This window comes from Sturnus vulgaris, chromosome 4 (assembly GCF_052056855.1).
Source record: "Sturnus vulgaris isolate bStuVul1 chromosome 4, bStuVul1.hap1, whole genome shotgun sequence".
Taxonomy (NCBI): domain Eukaryota; kingdom Metazoa; phylum Chordata; class Aves; order Passeriformes; family Sturnidae; genus Sturnus; species Sturnus vulgaris.
The window spans coordinates 13,281,567-13,304,592 of NC_142246.1; the positions used below are offsets into that span (position 1 = coordinate 13,281,567).

The 23,026-nt window shown below is 38.7% G+C and overlaps 1 protein-coding gene across 1 annotated transcript; it reads right to left on the reverse strand.

Annotated features, from left to right (window-relative positions):
- Window positions 1-10,097: 10,097 nt before the first annotated feature.
- HS3ST1 (heparan sulfate-glucosamine 3-sulfotransferase 1) lies at window positions 10,098-21,410 on the reverse strand. Its single transcript, XM_014883213.2, has 2 exons — window positions 21,210-21,410; window positions 10,098-12,790 (listed from the first exon to the last, which is right to left on the reverse strand). Exon 2 carries the CDS (start codon window positions 12,660-12,662, stop codon window positions 11,700-11,702), a length of 963 nt encoding a protein of 320 aa, XP_014738699.1. The 5' UTR covers window positions 12,663-12,790; window positions 21,210-21,410; the 3' UTR covers window positions 10,098-11,699.
- Between the last annotated feature and the right edge of the window lie 1,616 nt (window positions 21,411-23,026).

The following is a 23,026-nucleotide window of genomic DNA, read 5'->3' on the forward strand; positions in this document are numbered from 1 at the left end:
AGAAAAATCAGTTTTATGTGACTGATTTTGAAAGTAAAGCTGTAAAGGTTTTTGTTGTACATCATCTGGATATCTGAGGTAATGTTGTCACAGACATTCAGATGTTGTTTAAATCCTGTTCATGATTTTTACAGCCAATCAGGCAAAGCCGCAATAGAACATAATTTTTGCAAACAGTACTGTAAATGGTATAACACATTGCATTGCATACTTTTTGAAAGAAGACATGAAGTACATTTTACTAGGAGGTGTATGCATTTTAAATAATTTGCTGCCAGTTTATTTAGGTGAAAAATTAACTTCCATTCTGATATTCATCAACAAAAGTCAATCAGAAAAAGGCTTTGTTTATTTTATAGGACTATCAACTATAGAATGGCATTTTACATTTCCTGTTTTAGTCTGCAGAACAGCAAACATTCTACAGCCAGATCTATCCAATTACTCTTGGTGATTTAAGGAGACGTTGCCTCCTGCAAATGAAATATCTATATGGGCACTTCAAAAATATTGAAAAGCTTGATTCTATTGGCAGTTTATTATTTTTTAACAAACATTTTAAATTTGTTATGTTTTATGTATTTTTTTTTGCTTTCATTGTTGTGCTTATTAGAAAAGAATGTAGTCCGATATTTAGCTTAACTTAGCTAAGTCTATAAATCTAAATAGTCATTGACCTCAATGCTGCAGCACCTTTTTCTTCCTGCCTTCTATTTTCTTCTCCTTTTCATAATTTCTACAGAAGTAGGGCAATATAGCCCTTTTCCAGTGACACCAAAGTTCACCTACACCTACACTTTCTTTCATGAATCTTATTTTTCCCAGATGAAAATCAAGACAAGTGACCTTAGCATACACTCAGCAAAACACTATACAAACACTGAACAACATACAAACACAACTACTGTGTCTCAATAAGACTGTATTCTAATGATTTTGAGGCAAAACATCTATTGAAATATGCACTCAATAAAGTCATCTCAAGAAAGGAATTAATTGAAATGTCAGTTTGTTGTCGGAGAGCTACTAATGGCCAATTCTAAAGCTTGTACTTTCACTGTTTCCTCCTAATCTAACCTCAATTTGATGGTAACATCATGTGCTCTTTTGAGGCCACCTCTTGATCTAGACCAAATTAAGGGAAAATAGTTAGAGATTCAACAGTATTCTTCTGGGTGTGTTGTAGGCAGAGCTGGTTGTCTTTCTTCTGTGAACATGTACATGAATTATATAATTTTAAAAAGGAAGAAAAATGCTGAGCAACTTCACATTTCTCTGACACCTTACCTAAATTACAGCTGACATCTGAGTGTAGTCATGATCTTGCTTTGCAGTTTATGAAAGTCTTTGTTCATCATGTCCATTGTGTGAGAGACCTCTCTTACCAGGTCAGCATGATCCTACAGATGTTTCATTTAAAAAAGGGCAGTGGCTGTGGCTTCCTCTGCTTTTCAAATTAGCATTTTAGCCTGCACACACAGATTGCAAGGCATAGCTTCTTCTTGATTGTCTGTGGAGGCTAATAAATTGTTAGGAGATGAAAAATGATTAATGATTTACAGGGAATGATGACTGTCCTTATGATCCACATATCAGAAACCAATCTGCACTTGCCTGCTTTATCTTGTCTGCTTATCTTGCCTGCATGAGCAAGTTGGCATCTGCCTCGGTAACCACGTCTGCATATTCTTTTTGTTTTATTTTGAAATATTAAATGGAGAGAAAGAAACTGGCACTTCCTTTTCTGAGGCATTCACTAAATATACCAGAAAAGGCAAAGAAGCTTAGTAACTTCTTTACTGCTATACAAGCTCCAAGAAAGCCAGAAGACAAATTTGTTTTCATTCTCTCACATATACTTGAATTACAGGTGTCAAAATATGGGTAATTTAGTAGAATTTTCTAGGGATATAAAAGAAAAATAGCTTGATCCACCATAAATCTTTAGTTTGAGCTGCAGAATACACTATCAATGAACCATAACTTCTGGGACTGTCTGCATCCTTCTGCTGCATTTAACTTAATTGTCTGTTTTGAGATAAATTGTAAAGCAACATATCAACTTAGCAGCTTATTGACTGTCCTGCTGGAAAATATGTAGAGTAGGCATGGTTTTAAATTAACTCTGTGAAAGAGTGAACAAGTCAAGTCTGTACAAAACAAGTTTACATAGCAAGCATTGGACTGATAGGCAGTAACTCAAAAATGAATTGTGCGTATTTGGGTGGAGGCAATTTTATTAGACATGGGTTGTTTTCAGGAACACTTTGATTATAGATAATTTCTACATGATTTCTTGTTCTTTGAAAGATATCTGGCTCTATACAACTCTGCTTGTAATTTTAAAGATACCTTTTTCCTCTCATGATGTTTGGCCAGTTTAAGAAGGATAGCTAAATAACCTTGGTATTCTTTCGTGGGACCAGAGAGGGAGGAATTTAGTTTCATTTTAATAAAGTCTTTTATATAATTTCAGAAATGAAGAGGCACTATGGAATAACTAGAGATAATTTTTTTTTTCTTCACCTCTTTTCCAATGGTAAAAGTTTCATTATATCAAAGTGTGTGGAGTTTAATGAACCTATGTTAATTTGAACAATATGACAGTTTGGCTTACCATCTGGAAAAGCCTAGTGCATGTCTAATGTTTGTGTATTTTATTTGATTGTTTGGGTTTCTTCCATTATTTAACTTGCTATAATGCTAAATTCCTGTGATATGTTTGTTCCATAGAAAGTAGAGCTGATGTAGGTCTCCCTGGCCTTCTGGTTATTTTTTTAAACTTTTGCCTATGGAGAAAGCAAAACTTCAGAAAAGTTTAGATAAGCTAAGGGGGATATTTATCACTGGAGATGGCACAAACAGAAAAATGATACTACCTAATTGGGATGTTCTTTAGCGTCTTTAAAGATGAGAAGATTTTATTTTCATCACTTCAGTTTGTAGATATTTAAAATGTAGTGGTTTTTCTTCAGTTGTGGACTCCTTGTATTGGTTTTTGGGTTTCTTTGTGTGTGTGGTTTTGGGTTGGTGGGGTTTTTTAGAAGGTAGAGGCTATTTCCTTGTGACAATATTCACAAAGCCTTCAGGAGGCTCTCAGAGCCACAGCCCATAAAAGAATCCAGTACTTTTTGAAGTTTCTTTTGAAAATGCCAAAGGTTACCTTTCTGCATTTTCTGCATAAACTGTATTTTATGTCTATGGACCTATAGAATTGCCTCCCTTTCTTCAGATGATTGCATGGAGGATAGCATGTTTAATCAGTGCATCTGAGAGCAGAGCAAGATAACAACCCTGATGATTAGAATAAAGGTTTTCCCATTATTGATATCTTGTTTAAAAGTGATCAATAATTGTTTATTCTTTTGGAAAAGGAAAGACTTTTTCTCGTAAATACTTTTCTGGTGGGTTACACCCATCAAATATTCAGTTATAAATACACAAAATTGTGGCACAATTCCCTTGTGAAATTGGCTAAGGGTGGTACTAAAAGTGTCTCCTTCAATAACCAGAATTATCTTGGACCCTACACTCTTTGTTTGCAGACAGACAAAATGTTTAGAATTGAATTGAAAGACAAAAATTGAATGGAAAACACAACCTCTTGAAAGATGAACATTTGGAGAGGTGTGGGGAATTCTGCACTTTCACTGTTGCAGTGACCTCACAGACAGGTTTGAGGGTCATTTACCAGCACCTCCTCTTCACCCAGAGTGTTTGAACACTATTATGTCTAACATCAGCCAAGAGGAGAAAATGAGCCCTGGGCATCCATTCAATTTAAATGTTTTCATCAAAAGCATTTGTCAGTTCACAGACTGGTCTGAACTAGAAGGGTCGGTGGGTGGAGATAGGTCATGCTGAAATATATGTACAAAGGCTGTGGTGTCACACCACAAAGTGTTCCATGGAACAATTAGTAGCAACCTCCACAATGGCCACTGCATGCCCCTTCTCTAGTCAGAAGTTCCCTGATCCAATTCAAAGGATAACTGCCCACAAAGTTGTACCAGTCCTAAGACAGTAAAAATAGAAGGAAGGGATATCTCAAGGTACTTCAATATCTGAAGACTTTTGTAGTTCAGTGGGCTAATTTTTGGTGGCAGTGTTGGAATGAAAGGCTGTCTCACATTCAGGTCTGCTCAGGGATGCTTCTGTTTGCAGAACTGTGATGACCTGAACCAGGGAACTGATGCAGCTGAAAAAATAGGTTTTGTTTGGGTTCCTTTTCAGCTGAATTCACTCCTATTCTGGCAAAGCTCTGAACAGCTTTGGCCAGAATAAGCAATATCTCTGAGTGTTCAACCATGGCTTGTATCTGCTGAAATCACATTCTGAATTACTGGTTTGGGGAATAGGAAATTCAGGGGCATCATTCCCAGCAAGTATTTATTACCAGACAATCAAACACAAGACAGAATGGCCTGTGTGCCAAAGAAATGGATGCAATTTTAAAGGCTGAGGTCCTTCACTTAGGAACAACAACAAAGCTGTCTCCTGAATAAGGCAATGAAGAGTTTTCTCTATTTCACAGCAATACCAGTGAAATGTATCCCTTCTGTCTGCACTGGGCACACTGTCCTCCCAGCTGGTTCAGCTAACTGTTTATAAGGCAAGCAGTTAGGTGGGTGGAGTAGAGAGCTGCTTCTACTAAGCCACTTTCTCCTTTATGTTTACAGTTATTTCCAGTATAGTCACAGCTAAACATACCAATTTAAGGTTGGTAATCTGGAGCACAGGAGAAGAAAAGGCATATTTTTGAGGTGACAGATGAGAGGCAGTAAAACTCTCATGCTTGTGCTAAGGTGGAGGGAACATACCAGAACTCTGTGAGTCCCCACAGAAGATGTGACACCCATTTTACCCTTGCTCTGAGAACAAGAAAGGATTTCTTTTTCACTTTCATGAGCTGTCAATCTCTGTTCAATGACATGAACAGTTAATTCGCTTGCTAAAATCCATTTTTCATGCATTGCCATCTTTTTAAGGGAGAGTAAATCCTTTCCTTTACTTACCATGCTTGAAATTTAACTTTCTTGCATAAGGCTGTAGAAAAAAAGTTTTTCTGTGAATCACAAAAAGGAGCATTAGAGGCAGTTCAACTTTTACTTTTTTTCCCACTTTATGAATGTCTGAGAATTAAATGACTCAAGTTTATTATGAAAAAATGGCACCAGGATTTTAATACCATTTCATATTAAATAATTAACTTAGAAAACTAATGCCAACATCATAAACCATCATATGCACGATATTCAATATATAGTTACACTCAATAATAAATATCTTATGGAATTCATATAACTGAAGCCCACACAAGAATAAGGAAGCTGCCAAAATGCTATCATATCCACTTGGCTTAGTCAGCAAGAAAGAAACTGGTCCACAGATGCTCTTTTTTCTATGAGAAAATATCCTCTTTTGCAAGTCTCCTATCTGCAAAATGTTTCATATGAACTCTTCTCCTCCTGCAGACTGTAAATAATTTATTCATCAAACCTTTTTATTTGTAGCAGATGGAAAACTCAATACAAATTTAAAAACAAAAGGGGGAAGATTAGAAACTGAGGTGAATAACTCTAATTGCATTATAGTGCACTACCTTGTAAAAAAGGCCTTAAGGCATGGGAATCAACAGACACCCAGTTGGATTTGGATGCCTTTTCTCTGGCACAGACTGGAACTGGAAAATAAGTTGTTTTGAGAATTGAGAGTGAGTGCTTGTTCACCATATGTAAGGATATGAACAGAGGTAATGAGGTTATGACAAGATGTTCACCTGTACCCAGTGTTCCCTTTCTATCCTCTTCCAGTGTCCTTTATTCATGCAGCTGCCTAGCTGAGGTCCAGCCTGTGTCACAGTAAAATAGAGTAGGTGCTCTGTTTCTGCAGCACGTGTCCTTCTTCCCCTCTATTATCCCCTTTGCACAGGAACTCATATTTTGGCAAGAAAATTATAAGACATTAAAATAAAAACCACTTGGAATGGTTCCAAATCCTTTTCTGTCAGAACATGCACACTTTTGATATCTTTGGTTTAGTAAAACTTCACCAACTGTTGTTAATTGACTACAGAACATATTTGGCATTCCTGCACTTTGTACTTTACGTAAGATCACAGAGGGACTAAAGACCCTATTCCTACATGTATTAAGAGAATGGATCTCAAAATGCTTCTGTCACTTCCAAAGAAACACTGCTACCATATGTACTATGGGTAAAAGTCTCATAATATGAGCAAGAATATAGTTGCTACTGTAACAACAAGAAAGTTTTGGGTTTTTTTACACATTTCTATTTATAAAATATAAATACCATTATATAATTACCTACATGTGATGATGGTGTGACAATAGGTCGTCCTGTAATGCAATGACACAGACCAAATAAGCTGAATTTTATTCAATTAAAGTTAAAAATATATCAGAGCAAAAACATCTATTTTTTGAGCTCCATAATGCTGTGATTTCCCATTAATTTGATTTCTAAATTAAAATATATATTCTATGTATTATAGAATGTATGTATTCTATAAAAACAACATCATATAATTGATCTATTTCTTATAGGGTGATAATATAATAATTAATAGCATAGATGTGACAAGAAAGCAGCATACAGGGGAGGAAAGAAGAATTAGAAAAATTTCAGTAATAGGAGATACCCTGAAAAGTCTGTTTGGTTAAGAATTACTGCAACAACTCCCCTTTTGAGTGTTCTCTGGACTGAACTGTGCTGGATCCTGGAAGCTGGCCTGATCTTTATTAATGAAATACTGCTCACTGACTGATTGTAAACCAAGGAGGGAAGGGCATATTAGTTGTTCTGTTTTCTGTGAATGTATAAATGTTCCTGTTTCTGTAATCTTCATCCAAATTAAGAAAAGAAGAATTTTTCCAGGAGTTTCAGAATACTCCTTTGTGCAATGCAATGAGCCTTTGTAATTGAAGCTATGTGTCAGAGTTGCGTTATAATTTTTTTTCTAATAATAAGGGATGCACCTGCTATCTGAGGTTTGACTCCTAAAATATGTTTTGGCAGAGAATTATATCACTATTAGGTATAAAGATGATGTAATTATGACAGGATTATTGACTTGGAAGTTAATTGAAGACACGGCTTTCACAGACAACACAAAGTTAACTCCAAGCCAAAAATTTCATGCTCCTTACCATTAAAAAAAAAAAGTTTTCTCAGACCAATGAGATCAGATGTTCTTATGCATCCAGCTGCTCCCCACCCTGACTTGCATATTTTATACTTCCCAGAAGGCATTTAAAATCTCCAGCATCACTGTTGAGTTTATTGCACTATTATCTTAAAAACTGTATCAACTGTTGTGTGATATTTAAGTAGAAAATTTACTGTGGATGGGTTATTGTTGCAGGAAAAGAGTATTGTTCTCTGCTAAAATTCTAGGAGACATAAATGCAATTGCATTTATTTTTTGTAAGTTTTTAAATCATTAAATTATTAATGAAAGTTTTTTCCATTCACAAGATATTTGCATGGCTTCCACCCACAACTGGCCTTTCCAATCAATTGAAAAATGAAGGAATTAACATTGAACATACAGTCTTTTGAGCATAACTGGGCATTTAGACAGAGTCATATAAATAAAAGTTGCTGGGTTAAGAATGAGAAAATGTTGCTACAGTTGTAGAGGCCCTTGCAACTATTTCAGCAGGTATATACCTAGTACCAAGTTTCAACATGTGTTGTTGACGTAGTTTAGTTTTATGCTTTTGCCTTATTTTAATTACTTTTTTATTGTATTAGAGAACATCTACTAACATATTCCTACAAAATTTCATTCACAATGTGGTCTTAATTAGGACTTTCAAGTCACAGACTTCAGAAAAGAGAAGGAGAACAAATATTCCTATGAAAAGTAGTTTCGATGTACAGTCTCCTACTTACAGAGTACCTATGTGATATTTTTAAAATATATGGTCAGCCATGCTAGATAAAGCAGAAGAAAGATACATGGAAATATGCCATATTCCATAACCCATATTTCTCTTTGGCATTTGAAATCTATTTGAATGACAACAGGCAATTAAATCCTGTCTTTCTGCAGAAGCTGACTCTGAAAATGGCAGTAGACAAGGAAACATAAAATTATCAGCTTTGAGAACCAAACTAAAATGTTTTCATCTAAAATATTCTATAGTGTTAATTTTCATACACACTCATCAATGAATGTAGGAAGAATTAAAAATTGAATTTTTTTTTCTGGTATGTTCCAAAGAAATGTTGATTTATTCAAGCACAGTAGAAGTTTTTTCACCTGTAACAGCAGGAAAAATATACAAGGAAGAGCAAAGCACATGTAACAAGATCATGCAGCATCAGCTGTACATGTAACAATACTCCTGATGAAGTAATAGCTTTGGTGTTCTTTTCCCTTTCCATAATCTTCTATTAGTGTTTCTGGGATAATCATTATAGTTTAATCTTTGTCCTCTGCAGGTACAATATCTGGCTTTCAAACTCTCACACTAATGTATGTTGTGACGCAAAGGGCAAGACTTAGTCCTGCAGTGCCACCCTGAATAATTATTTCGTTGGCATTTCTTTTTGTACTCCAGGGGAGTGCCAGGCTTTCAATTCTCAAAAAGTTTTGTATTTATTTTATGTTTGCAAGAGTGATCACAGGCTTGGCTAGGTGCCCTGAGAAAGCAGGTCTCTGGAGCAACACCCAAGTGGTTGTACTTTAAACCTGAGCTAGTAGACTTTTACATAAATAAATACCTATGTTGCATAACACTGGAAAAGTATTTCAGGGATTTTTTTTTTCTTTTATGAATAGATATGACATACCTTCAAAGGTCATTATTAATTTTTCTAGAGTCCCAAATGGAATGTGCCTCAGCCTTCTTCTTTCATTCTCTCTTCACTTTCTGATGGCTTTTGTTATTGTCTAAGACTTCTTTAGAAACAGCCTAGCAAATATATTCAAGTATAGTACCTAGTGTGGAAAAAGAATGTTGCTCTGGTTTAACAGAACATTACACTCAGTTTTGAGAATTTTAACTCTTGAACTCTTGAACCTATGGTAGGTAAACATTACTGTTATTATGAATGTGGGTGTGATTTATTGTTCATCACTGTCACAACGAACAGAGAGCTAGCCATGGAACCTCCAGGATAAGGGATTGTAAAATCATGCCATCCCTGAACAAGGTGTAAGCATTGGGTATGACATACTTTCCGTGGGACCCTCTGAACTTGGTGTCTAGGACCTGAGTCATGTGATATTCTGCTTCAGAATGTCCCCTGAAGTGGTCACTTGACCCCTGGATCCTGCAGACAACACTCTATGAGGTCCTAGCACTATAGCAGTCATAGCGACCTAATGGTTCATGCCTTGTTGTGTGGGGAAATACATGCATGTGTCCTGCTTAGAGACAGGTAAAATACCGATATCAAGTAGCACTGGACACTAAAAGTATCCTCAGTACCAACATCAGCTGTCAGTACAGCACAGGCATTTCCAGTTCAATACTGATGCCCTGCACTGCCCTGTTCAACCTGCTGCAGGTGGACTTGTTGCAACCCTGCCTTCATGTACTCCTCCAATTCCTGGTCACACCTGCTCATATTTTTCCCTTCTCAACAAAACACTGGTGAATTCGGTGAGCTTAATCTGAGGCTGCAGGAAGGCACTAATGGAAGCCTTTTGGCTGGGCCAAAAGCACTTTAGTCCAGCTGGCTCCTGCAGAGATAACATTAACAAGGAAATGGGTAAGTGTAGGAAAAAAAACTGCACCACCTTACACAAAACCCCCTGAATTCCTCTTTTCTAAAACTTTAATAGAAACATGATGGCACTATGATTCTGTTATTTTTGGCATCTCCCTCATGTAAGATTTGAGATTATTGCCCCCAGAAACTTTCCCTCCTGTTGTGTATTCTGGGTCAGCAGTGGACACATTGCTGGCACAAGCCAGCAGCAAAAAATTGCTTTCATATCAATAGCAACAGGCTGCAGCTAAGTTCTTAAGTAACATTTAGATGAAATCTAAACTGGAGTTGAATCCTAAATTCTGGTCTTCCAAACTAGAAACTGAAGAAAAAAAAACAGAAAGGAAAAATGCAATTCAGAAAATATTTTATTGAGTACAATACCATTTCGTTGTAGGCTTTATAAAACACCACCAACCTCTCTGAGGTTGAATACAGCTTGGGCAGGTGCACAAGGAGTGGGAGAGGAGGGGACAGCATCTGCAAATTTTCATGCAAGAGGCATAATATGGGATATTTGCATCCAGACAATACCTTGTCATAGTGCCCAAGTTTGCACTAGCTCACCAGAAAAAAAATGAATTAATCTACATTTAAATTTTATAAAGGATTGCAACAATCAGCTGCAAGTTCAAATTTACTGGGTGTTGCTATTGCACATTCAACAACTAAACTCAAGATCATGAAATAAAAATCAGTAGCTTAGATTGAAAGTACTCTAAGAAGCCTTGTGTGGAAACTGGATTAAATCTAACTGCAGAAACTGATGGCTAACAAAACATCATAACCACTATAGATAAGGACAACTGCAGGTTTTACCAATGTACTAACATCTAACTTCCATTGTAAGCAGATGGGAAACAAGGAAAGTTCATGGAATTTGGGTTAATCCCACAACATACATCTAATCAAGACCTGGCATCATGGTTCTTGGAAGGAGATTAAACAAACAGTAGTCCACAGGCAATTTTCAGTTGCATGAAGCAACTGAAAACTCGTAAAAAACAGCCTCAAGTAGGGGACAAATGTGGTAGCTATGTGAATGAAGTTGCTGCTTACTGGAATGTAGACCATCTAATTTTTCTGGTGTGTTTTTTTTTCAGTGATGGTAAAAAGTACAAATGTGCTATGAAATGTAGGAACAGTCAAAAGCAGCCTTGAAAAAGTCTCTATATTGCTTAAATTCTCTCAACCACACCTCTCTATGAAGTATGCATACATCCAGAGATTGTAAGAAGCTTTCAGGTTGACCATATTTCTATAGCTAACTGTATTTTATGAACTGGTCCCCATAGAATCTTTAAAAATCTGCCATGAATCCTGCACTGTACTGCCAAAGAATTGAGGAGCACTTGTTATAACAGTGAATATGAAGGTTAAATATAGCAGTTAATATATCAAATTACACAGAGACTTCCATTGTCCTTTGGGTGTGCATTTCCCAACATGTGTAAGTACCACCACTTTGACAGGAAATAATTTCATAAAGCAGGACTGAACAATTTGTTAACTACAATAATATTTTCAAATGGAAAAGAAATTATTAATCCACACTTTAAACTAAGAAAAATGGAAAGGTAAAGTTTAGCACATTCATTAGCAATTAGAGAAAACAGTCCAGGAAGGCAGAAGTATTCAAATAATTCAGAAATGTTCTGTGGAAATGAATTTCTTATTTATTAAAAAGACAACACATTCTCAAGAGAGCACCTTCTGCAATGAAATAATTTAGTTTCTTTATATAGACACATCATACACAATGTTAACAACCATGAAAAACAATACAAAATGCTTTCAAATTTAACAAGTAGAAAAATATAACCAGTATATATGGCAATTGTGAATCTAATACTGTACAGAAGTATTTATGGATTTTACAAATAAATAATAGCTTAAATGCCCTTTTCAAATCTTCTAGCTGTACACTGGAACATAGGTTCTGAAGCTTACCACTAACTTGCCACAAACGTGTGCCAGTCAAATGTTCTGCCCACAAGCTTGAAAAACTTCTTGTTGGGTTCATGGAAATATTCCTGCAGTTTCTCCAGTAACCAGGCATCCACTTGTGGGTGCGCTCGTCCTTTGGACTCATGTAAACAGCGCTCTCTACCACTGTCCCTCAGGCAGTAAAAGCCCTTAGTTTTATTGAAATAAAAGTTTGAAGCATTTATCTGTGGTGACAACTTCAGAAATCTTTCCACCTTTTCTATTTCTGGAAAGGGATCTTTGATTAGTTTATCCCCATCTACAATGTGGATACGATCAAGAGGAAAATACTTCAGCCAGTTCTGCATGTGAATGTAGTATAAGCTTCTGTTTATTGCCTTGTAGTCCAGATTGAGTTCACCATTTTTAATCAGGAACTGTTCAATGGATGGGTACGGCTTGTGCTTCTGCATGTGGTTGTAGAACACTTGGGTGTAATCTGATAGTACTCTCTCACTTGGGTCCCTTAAAATAAGGAGTAGTCTCATTGATTGGTTCATGTTATAAACTCTTTCAGGCACTTTAGGTGATGTGAAATATGCTGGAGTTTTTTCCACGGTGATCTGATGGGGATACGAGAAGGGCATTTGATTAACATACCACTGCAATCCATTCCTGTAATGATCTTCCCAGTCAAAGAAGTGAACTTCACTTTCTGCTGCTGCAATATCTGGATGGAGACTCAACATCTCTAACAAAGCTCTTGTTCCACCTTTTCTCACTCCAATAATAATAGTCTGTGGCAGCTGCTGACATGATCCATTAGAATGAATGTTTTCCTTGAAGTCATTTTTCTGAGATGTTTTCTTTAAAAGCTCTCTCTGAACAGACTGAGAAGAAGCCTCAGCATTTGAATTTATAGCTGGTCTGGAAGGCACTATCTGAGGTTGAACAATAAGCAACACAGCTCCCAGCAGAAAAGCTGCCATGACAGAAGTTCTTAGTCTGGTTTCACTCAAGCGGGTAATAGGGCATAGAGCGATTTCCACCAAGAATAACCCTTAAAAGTGTTTTTTGTTTTGTTGAGCGAATGTGTATTTCTCAAGCAAAAACTTCACTGAAAGAGGGAAAAGAAAAAGCACATTATCTTATATCCAGTCACACTGCAAATATCTTTTTCTTTTCAAAACTGAACAAACTTTAGCTTTCCCAACTCCAGGCTTATAGATAATTTAGTGTAATTAAATGTTTTAAAAGACAAGCATATGCAACAATGCCATAAGAAAATGATTTCCAGTCATCGGGAAACATGAATATTATGAAATTTTCATTTTCACACAGAGTATTATTAGTTACTATTTTTTAAAAATCTGGTTTCCTTGGAACCATAATCACAAGAGAATTGGTTTTTTAGACTACAAGAATAGGTTTGTCTTAGAAACAAAACACAAAAAGGAAAATGCGCGGAGGGGACCAAAAGAGAATGCCTAAAAGCTGAGGGTCTTCTAGGATATCTGGGAATTATAGCCTCCCAAAGAACCATGTAACAGCGACCTTAGAAGTCAAGCCTCCTGGGAAAAAGGCTCATGAAATACAGATAGAGCTGTCCAATATGAGAAGGCAACATTCTCCTAGGAATTAGGAAGAGTTCTAGGTAAATAGCACACCATGGAAAAGCTGAATTTTGTGTCACTTTTAAGTGAAGTTAACTTTTGTTTTGTGCTTAATGTTTCTAAGGATAAAATAGGTGGCTTGCACACTGGCCCTGCAAAGAGGTAAGATAATGAAACCATAGACAGTAGTATGACTGAATCAACAAAACACTGAAAGGCTTGTGGTTCCTGTCTCCATACTCAGGAAAGAAAATACACAATGGATACTTCTGAAGGTCATTTCAAGAGTCAGCCAGCAAGCTGTTGTGATGTGAAGAACTAACTTTAGGCTTTATCAAAAGACTACTAAATAGCACTGAACACCCTTTAAAGGTCAGGGTATTTTTAATGCAACATTTGAAGTGAAGTTTCACGCACAGAGTTTCACACATAGTAGAGCTATTCGATTGTTGCAGTATGAGCAGGCTGCGTACACAAGCTCCCTGAATTACAGTGTCTTCCAAAGGCTTTATACCCTTAGTGAAGGGCTGGTGTGGATTTCAGTATTGTCTAACTCCACTTAGAAGTAGAAGCCATGACAGCTGAGTACCTGACTACTTTGCCTTAGTAGGATATTGTAATTATGAATTTAAGCCTGGAACAGTTCATACTGTGCCAGCTAACAAGGGCTGAAATATAAAATTGCATATGAACAACCTGAGGAAATGTAAGGGCTAGGTTTTGGAAATTCTCCAGAGAATCTGAAAAGAAACTAATGACTTTTCCACAATAACCTAAGTCCCAGTGCAACAAAGACTAATGATGTGTTTCTAAGTAATCTGAAGTTCTGTTTGATAGCTTTGCATTTACAGAGGTCATGACTCCATCCTGAATGGAAAAGGTCTGCTTCCTGATGCTTTCTACTGATTATCACTTCCATGCTTTCCCTTTTTCCATTTTTAATGGGCTACAAGGCAGCAATCTTGTTAGGAAGCAGAAATCGAGGCCTGGAAGAAAGAGAAGCAAAGTGTCATGATAGATGTGAAGTTAAGAAAGTGCCTCCTTGTATGCCCATGGGCTTTGATCTTGTGGGCATACCTTGTGTCAGGCTATTCTGTGATGCCTGATGTGAGGCAAGTTTGCTGAGGAATTTGGTTTTTTTTCATTTTTGGGCACTGTTAAGTTTCCTCTGTCTGAAGGAGTTCCATTTTGTCTGTCATCATTAGTCTTCTACTCTCTTTCCCTGTCCCCACCATTCCTGCTAATCATTCTCAGCTTAATCTATATCAATTTTAACAAGAAATAGGCTTAATAGCCCCACACTGTGGATGCTGATGGGGGAAGACACCGGGTGACAGAAAATTCGATATAGGTAATTTCACTGAGCTATACTGCCACAATATTCAGCAGCAATGGGAGCACAGGATACGGCACCAGATTGGATCAGTGACTGATGGGCAGCTCTGTACATAAGAACAACAAAACATCAACCCTGTTGAATTTTAAGGTCACAGATTAAAGGAATAGCCACTTACTTCACAGTATATTTTAAGTCACTGGCTCCATAAATAGTAAACTAGAGTGTCTTAACACCTTATTGGAAAAGCATAATAGGATTCCAGCGAGGAACAGGTTGAACTTTGTGGAAAGAAGTGAATTTAAAGCCTACTGGTAGGAACACTTATTTCTTAATAGTCAGAAATATGCTGTGCTAACGGCCAAGTTCTGTAACAGACTGTCTCTGGAAAGATTAAATTTCAGCTGCTGGTCTCATAGGGACAACACACCGCTGAGAGTGGAGGGAGGGGTGGTGTTGATTTTTTTTCTGCTGTTGTTGGGGTTTTTTGGGGCTTTTTGTGTTTTGTTTTTGTTTTTGGTTTTTTTTAAGAAAATTAATGCTATATATTAAGGCACTGGGATTCTTAATTTGTAACTCATTGGTCACATACTTGTCAGTTGCGAACTTTTTTATTCAAGCCTTCCTGTGGTTGAAAATAGCATAGGAACTTCTGAGCAAAAGACAGCAAGATGTCTCTTCACTCTAGCTTTACTCTTGTTTTAGCCAGCATCTTTGAAATCAGACATGTGGGATATTACAGGTGTGGTACCAGGAGCCTCACCTCAGGCAGGTTTTTGAGGCTCAGTGGAGGTCTGCCTCAATGACTTCCCATTTGTAAAGACTTCTGTGGGGCACAGCTTTTTCTAAATACACAAAAGAAACTGTTTTCTGTTTCAACATGAAATCTCATAATATCATAGGAATATCTTCTGTTTCAGACATATTAATTTCATTGCTCCTCCTCAGCTATTTGTTCAGGTGCACATCTTCCACTGCAGAACACCACTACTGTATCAGTAACATTTATTTTTTGCACTTCCAAAGAACCATATCAGTAATTATGTCATTCAGAATACCTATGTGCTATTGTTGCTTTGTTTGCTGGCAATAAAGCTTTGTCTACCTTTTCTTCCCATTCTATTTTGTTTCACTCAAACTGTGTAGGCCTGATATCTGGATCAATTATTTTGTTTTGTTATAGACTAGCGCAACAATGGACACGACTGTGCCTCTAAATTCAGTATAAAACACATGATGTGTGAGAAGAGTGGTCTTCAGGAATAAAGCAGCCTATAAATTGGTTGTCCATCAGCTCTCATCTCTTATATTCTCTTTAATGCTTTAGGTCGATCTGTAGTTTGGGGTCTAGAATGACAGTGGTTTATATAAAATGATGCAAACGTATTCCACAGCTTTATAATTTGTGGGTCTGAAAAACTCTTTAAACAATAATAAGCATGCAATGAGGAGTTTAAAGCAGCCACTTTGCCAAGTTACTTTTCTGCTTTAAGAATTCTCTTCACTGCATACATAAGTCATGTATAGCATACATGACTTCACTTGATGACTTTGTATTCCAGATGAGTTAAAAAAATTTAACTGACAGCCATTACAACTGTATTTGCTACAAGTAAATGGGCAAGTTGTAAAAGAAACACAGTTTATGTTAAATGGTGCTTTGAAGATTATACCAAGTCTTTTCAAAAAGTCTGATTGCTTTTGCTTAATCTTTTCTTCAGCTTTCTCCAATTAATTAGTGAAATGTGCCATCCTGTTTATTTAACCAGATTCAATGTGGACTTTATGATTAAAACTTCTTCAACAGTAATAGTAACTTGGAAATAAACAGAAAATTTAATCAGTAAATGCAAAATGAGGGCCAGAGGCTATCATATGTCATTGACTTTTAAGCATGTTTCAGTACTCTTTGAAACGTGTCACTGTTCTGTAATTTCGGACTATTTCTTACCATTTTACAAAGGTATTTTAATGCCTCTGTATGTGTGTGACAGTGACATTGCCTAAATTACTTAGATTATATACACTTCTTAGTTTAATATGCATTAAAAAAGTAAGGTGTTTCATCCTGAACTGATAACTTCATTTTTACTGGGAATTGGATGGGGTTAGATTCAGCTCTGAACTTTCACAAGAACCTCTGAGTTAGCTGCCCAAGTGGGTAGGAAGAGACTGAAGGAGAGTCTGTAGAGCAGTCAGTAAGCATTAGGCAGTCTGCTGGCAGATTTGAAAGGGACATACCTCACCAAAAAAGCCCACAGCAACACACAGAAAAGTTTAGCACAGCTAATGGGACCCAGTCACTAGGACCAGGGCAGTAACTAGAAGAGGTAAGACTACACCCTTTCCATAAGCATGCAAGTGACTTCACCTTCATTAGAGAGAAGTTGTATTTTCCTGGTTCTTTAGGGGCTGTGGACAAAAAGGTTAAGTTTTAGGTGACCTTACATTATTTCCTTGCAGAACTGAATCCCTTCACTGGAGAGGTCTCTGTACAGCCATCTAAAAAAAAGTCTGGACTGAATGAGAACTATATTTCACTTGCTGAAGTTTGTCTGTAGAGGGAGATTAGAGCTGAACATCTGAGTGAGACATTCTGTTCTTATAAAGAATACTTAGTTTTGCTGATGTGATAGAACCTCAGGACAGTTTGTGGACTGTATTTTCCCTTGCACATATTTGGGCACACAGTACTGCAAAATGTAAGACTAACTTTGCTGGTTAAACCTAGCTGCTGTGCAGCACAACCCACACATCTGCTATGCTCGTTTCTTCTCTTGGAAAAAAAAATTCCCCTAACTGAGATAATCAACTTCCTAAACTGATAAAGGCTCAGTGTTCTGAACATTTGTATTCAGTGATGTGCTTCAAAAAACGGAACTAGAGCAACTGCAGTGTACTTGAAATCCTTCAAGAACTCGTTGATATGAACAGTATATTCCTATCCTCTAAGGGTGGACTGTCCACCATACGATATACTCCTTAGTTGTTTATATTAGCTCAAGTGCCACTTGGTACCCTGATAACATAAAACTTCACAGTACAGCTATCACTTAAAGCTCAGCCAAGAGCAGGAAAGGAAAGAGAACAATTTTAAAAAAATTAACTCAATTTGTGAAACATCTTGAAAATATATTCTGCATTTTCTTATTTTTATCTATTAAACTGTATCACAATGCCTTCTCCATGAAGACATTCTTCCCATACTTCCCACTGCATACATCTGTGATTTTGAATGCCATTTTAACAAGTTTTAAACAAGACTTGCCAATGAAATGCTTGAATTCTAGTTTCCAGGTCTGAACTACAAATACTTTCCTACATTAGTGAGAGCTACAGAGGTAAGTGTAATACATTAAATAGAACTACACACTGCTGAAGGTTTCTAGAACCATAAACTATTGATCACCTCATGATATATCAAAAAAGTAATTTGCACATTAGGAAGGGATGTGACTGTGTAACTGTGTAACTGTATGAACCTGTCTTACAGTGCCTAGATGATATGTACATTTCCCAAATTATATTAAAACTGCTGCACAACCAGCAGAGATTAAACCATGGCTTTAACTTTTATAGTCAGATGTTAAGAAATCTAATCGTAATTTCAGTGCTGTTAAGATGAGATATTGTCTATCAGCACTAAGACTTCAGAAATACACTCTAAAAGGTCTTTAAATTTTGGGAAGGGGAACTTCACAAGCTGAGAAATATTGACTTGGTAGGAAGTATTTTTGGCTGAAATCTGCTGTACTTCTGCACCTGCTGTGATAAATACCGTTTATGCAAATTAGATAGGCCACCATGACTTCTAAAGGAGTTCAGCTCCAGTGTGAGCAGTAAGGCAGCAAATTTACAATAGACTGTAGTTATATATAAAATGCACTCTTTCTTAAGGTCAGAAGGGACCATTGCATTCTTTCATGCCAAGAGATAATAAAAATTGTCAGAAGAGAAAATATCCTAGATTTCAGAGAACCTCATGCAGGTAAAAATAAAATGGGACATTACACCAGAATAAAAATAACTTGAAAAGCTCAGGATGCACAAAACTTTTTGTGCTGAATAGTAATATGGAATCCCCTTAACACCCTCTAGCAATTTTTTTAATACCTGTCAGGATTCGATTTTTTCGTAAAGAGGATACATTGTACCACTGCCTTCTCTATCCCCCCCAAACCTAAATGCTCAATTCAAAATCCAGAAATTATTTCCCACCCCACTTTCCAAGCAAAATGGGTCACATTCTAATTAGGAAGCAGAAATCTATTGCACAGTTAGAGTGCAATTAAGACTTGCTTCCTAATTCATCAAAGCTGTCCCCAGGAAAACAGTGTGTGTGAAAAGATGGCTCTGTCCTGTCTTGCCCCCTCCCAGTATAAAGGTTCACCTTAACTGGATGTATTAAGATAGGGAACACAGGAGACTAAGCAATCCTATTCTCATTTCCTCTGCCAAGCAATTTCTTACCACTTACACAGGGCTGTGGGCCCTGTTTCAAATACCAATATTTAAAACATAAAAACAAACAAACAACAACAATGAAACCTCCACACCTCGATATAGTAGTTTAGTTCATATTCCAAGTAGACTTCTGTGTCTTCCACTCTCCTGCCTTCAGAATAACATTGGAGCAGTGAAGACTGGTGAGGTCATCACTGTATTAGACTTAGTTAAACCAATCAATTTACTAAGCAAAGCACTACACAGTGACCTGGAGGGAACCCTCATGCTCTGGACAGATAAATGAGATGACCAGCAGGATCTCCCATCTTGGTCTGCCTTAGCATATTACAGTTTTGTTTTTCTCATTATCAAAAGTTTTCATGGAAATCCATCAGCTCTGACATATTTTTGAGCTCTGATATCTTATGCATTATGAGTGGCATTTCTAGATGAGGGAAGGGAGAGATTCCAGGTTAGTGAAACTAATAAAACATTTTTTTATTTCCTCTAATGAAAAGCAGAAGAGTTATATGTATCTATGCATACATGCATGTACTGGAAAGTGTTTTCCATCTACTGTTTTTCTGTAATGCCTATGTAAGCATACGGCTAGTTCAGATTAACCAAGGTAGTACCCTGAGGCTGGAATTTGCTCTGTCAAATTAGGGTCTCCCCACTGCAATAGCTGGCCTTGCTTCAGATGCATAACCTTCCTGCTGACCTACCAGAAGTATTTTTTGGCTATGTAGTATCAAAACCCTCTGCATTTTTGAAAAAGGAGAAAAAAAGAGGGTGGGTCCTGAAAGGGTGAATGTGCAAGAGATAGCTAAAGTTGATGCCAGTGACTGTGCTCTTACTGAGAGGTGCTTGTTTCTGAGCAATGTGAGAAATGCACTTATTCGAGAGCATAAGAAATGCTGGCAGATGTAAATTGCAACAGTTATATTTATACTTACCAATTAAGTTTGATAGCCAGAGGATATATAGCCATTCACCAAACTGAACCTGTTCTACTGTGATCCATTTGCCATACATACTGCAGAGGCTCTCTCTCAGTGGGAGTGGGCACTGCATGGATCTCTCATGCCAGAAAGATGCTCCCTGCAGACATTCTATCCCCGTGCCATTCAAGCATATTTCTAGAACTTCACAGGTATTGCTTTTTTTCCACACCAAAATCCAAAGAGAAACAGACTTGAAACTGGGAAAGCCCTTAACCCACTGCACTAACAGAGAAAAGAAGGAGAATCATGTACTTTAATTCCCAGCCAGCCGAGGTGATTAAACTGCCTGTACTCAGCTGCATGCCCCCTCCTAATTTTTTGAATGTCTGGCTGGAAGATGAGACCAAACCCAAACTCTTCCATCTGAAGGCTACCACCCCTCCCTCTCGGCATCCCTCTACCCTCAAAAGATTTGAGCTGCACACACCTTTATCCTTGGAAAGCACACCGAGAACTGCAGTAACCAAGCCTTTGCTGTACTACTCTAGGGTGCCAGTCCTTCAAAACAGAAACGAGCTCGAATTAAGGCTTTGTGCCCTCCTGCCAACCCCCAAAGACCACTGTGCTCCCAGCAGCTCGCCAGGTTCCAGCTCAGCACGCTGCATCCCGCCGGCTCCAGCATTACGTGAGGGAGCGGATCCAAGATGCTCAGCAGAGCTTTTGCAAGTGTTCTCCCGTCAGGTAGGCGCCCCGCCACTCTACCCTTACTTGTACTTGTCATTTTGCCACAAGAGAAAGAAGATGAAGAAAGTGCCCAGTTGCCGCACCTGGCCAGGTGCTGCCGAACACTTTGCCTCGCCCTCTCGCTTTCTCTCCTACCCAGCCCTGTCAGCGCTGCCTCCCAGAGCCCGACTCGGTGAGTCCGGCGGGCGGAGGCAGCGCGGCGCGTCCCTGCCGAGGCTGGGGACAGCTCTCAGGTCCGGCCGGGCCGGGCAGAGGCTCCGCAGCCCCACAGCGGCGCTCGCCCGCCGCGGCCGCGGGGCTCGCACCTGCCGGCTGCAGGTGCCGGGCGGCAGCGCCAGCGCTCCCCGCGGGCGGCGGAGCCCATCCACGACCGCCGGCACCCTCGTCCACCCCTAACTTCCCCCGCTGCAGCACCCGGCGCGCCGCTCCCCTCCGAGGCGCCCCGTCACTCACCGCCGGGGCGCGGAGCCGGGGGGCAGCGCTCGCCCCGCTCTTCCATGGGCGCCCGCGGGTGGCGGCGGCGTCCGGGGCAGCGCGCCCGGCAGCGGCGAGCGGGGACTGCGAGCGAGCGAGCGAGCGCCCGCTGTCGCCCGGCTCGCCCGGCCGGCAGCCGCAGCCCCAGCCTGGCGCCGGCTCGTTTGTAGGGCCCCGCCCGGGCCGCGTCACCCACAGGCCCCGCCCGGGCCGCGGGCAGCGCCGTGCGGGGTGGCGGCCCCACAGCCAGCACGGCAGGGTGTGCGAGCGGGGCAGTTCGCACAGATAGTGAGTGCTACAGGTCTGGGGAACGAGCGGCTGTCCGCAGCAAGAGCACCTGCCCCCGCCTCCAGAAAAGCGTAGAATATCTTGGGTTGGAAGGGGCGCATCAGGGAATCCAGAAGGGACGCACAAGGATCGAGGAGTCCAAGCCCTTCGATTGCCTCCTTCCTGTACTTATAAAAATACCACCCCTGCGAGGTTGCGTGAATAACAGACTTAATAGTACTTGTATTTACTTCTTCTACTTCTTGTTTATATTCTTGGAAGTTTACAAGGGAGCTCTGATTTTTTTTTTTTTTCTCCTAAAATGCTTTATGTTCAGCCAGATTAATTTGAAGCAGGATGGATGTCTAGAACCACTGAATACTGCTCCTTAAGAGCAGTGAGGGAAAGACCTGGGGATTTAAGTCCTAGGGTTAGTTTATTGAAATAGGTTTTTATTTACCATGAACTGAACTGTGGGGTTTTTTAAGACAAAATTAATTAACACTGGCATTAACATACTGCATCCATTATTTCAACAGCCAAACTCTTGAAATTGATTTCTGAGCAAAATAATAACTAATAGGCTTAAATAATTTTTAAAAATATATAAATTCTCAATTGATTTTGATCAATTCTTTGTAGTTTAACAGATCTGACAGGGGTAGGGTGTTCCTAAAGAAAGCCTATTAGCACTGGTTATACACAGGTCTTAAGTTTTTTGCCTAAAGTGATGTCGTTCCAACTATTCTGTCAGTACTCTGGGATGTATCTCATCAGGTTCCACAAAGTTGTGAATGCTTAGGTTCTTCAAGTGGTCACAAATCTGCTCTGTACTTCCAGTGGGAAGTATTTGGTTGTACTGCTGTCCATCCATGATGGAAGAGTGGTTGCCATTGTAGACTGAGGAAAAACGTGGTTTGGTACCTCAGTCTCCTCATCCATTGACCAGTGTTGTTTATCAGGTGATGACACATTCTCGATCCTCTCAGCAGGGGCAATATTTAACCGTGGGCTGTGCCCTGCTCACACCTCTTTCACTCCTTGAGTGCCAGGCTGTGGGAATGTTGGGTCACAGTTACTGCTCCAAAAACCAACATCGTGCTCTAATGCTATACACAAATATTCATGTTGTATATTTTCTTAAATCCTTTACCTTCAGCCTTGGACTGCGCTGATAATATAACAGGAGGCAAAGCCACCAATTACTGAATCTGTTTTCTAATCATGACTTCTGTTGAGGGAAGCAGAACAAAGATGATATGTTTATTAAAGTGTCACCAGCAATTTCAAATGGATTAGAGGAAGTAGCTGTGTTTGTGGAGTCATTTTGTTTACAAACATTTACCTCCAAACTTGAATAAACGTACTCTTTTATGGCTAAATTAATTAGTAAAGTAAATATGTAATAGAACATCTAAGGAATGAAGAATACTCAATTATGTTTTAAAAGGAGTATCTCCAAGTAGAATCTTGTCAAAAGTTTTCAAGAAATAAATTTAAGTACTTAAGGAAAAATAGGACGGTATAAA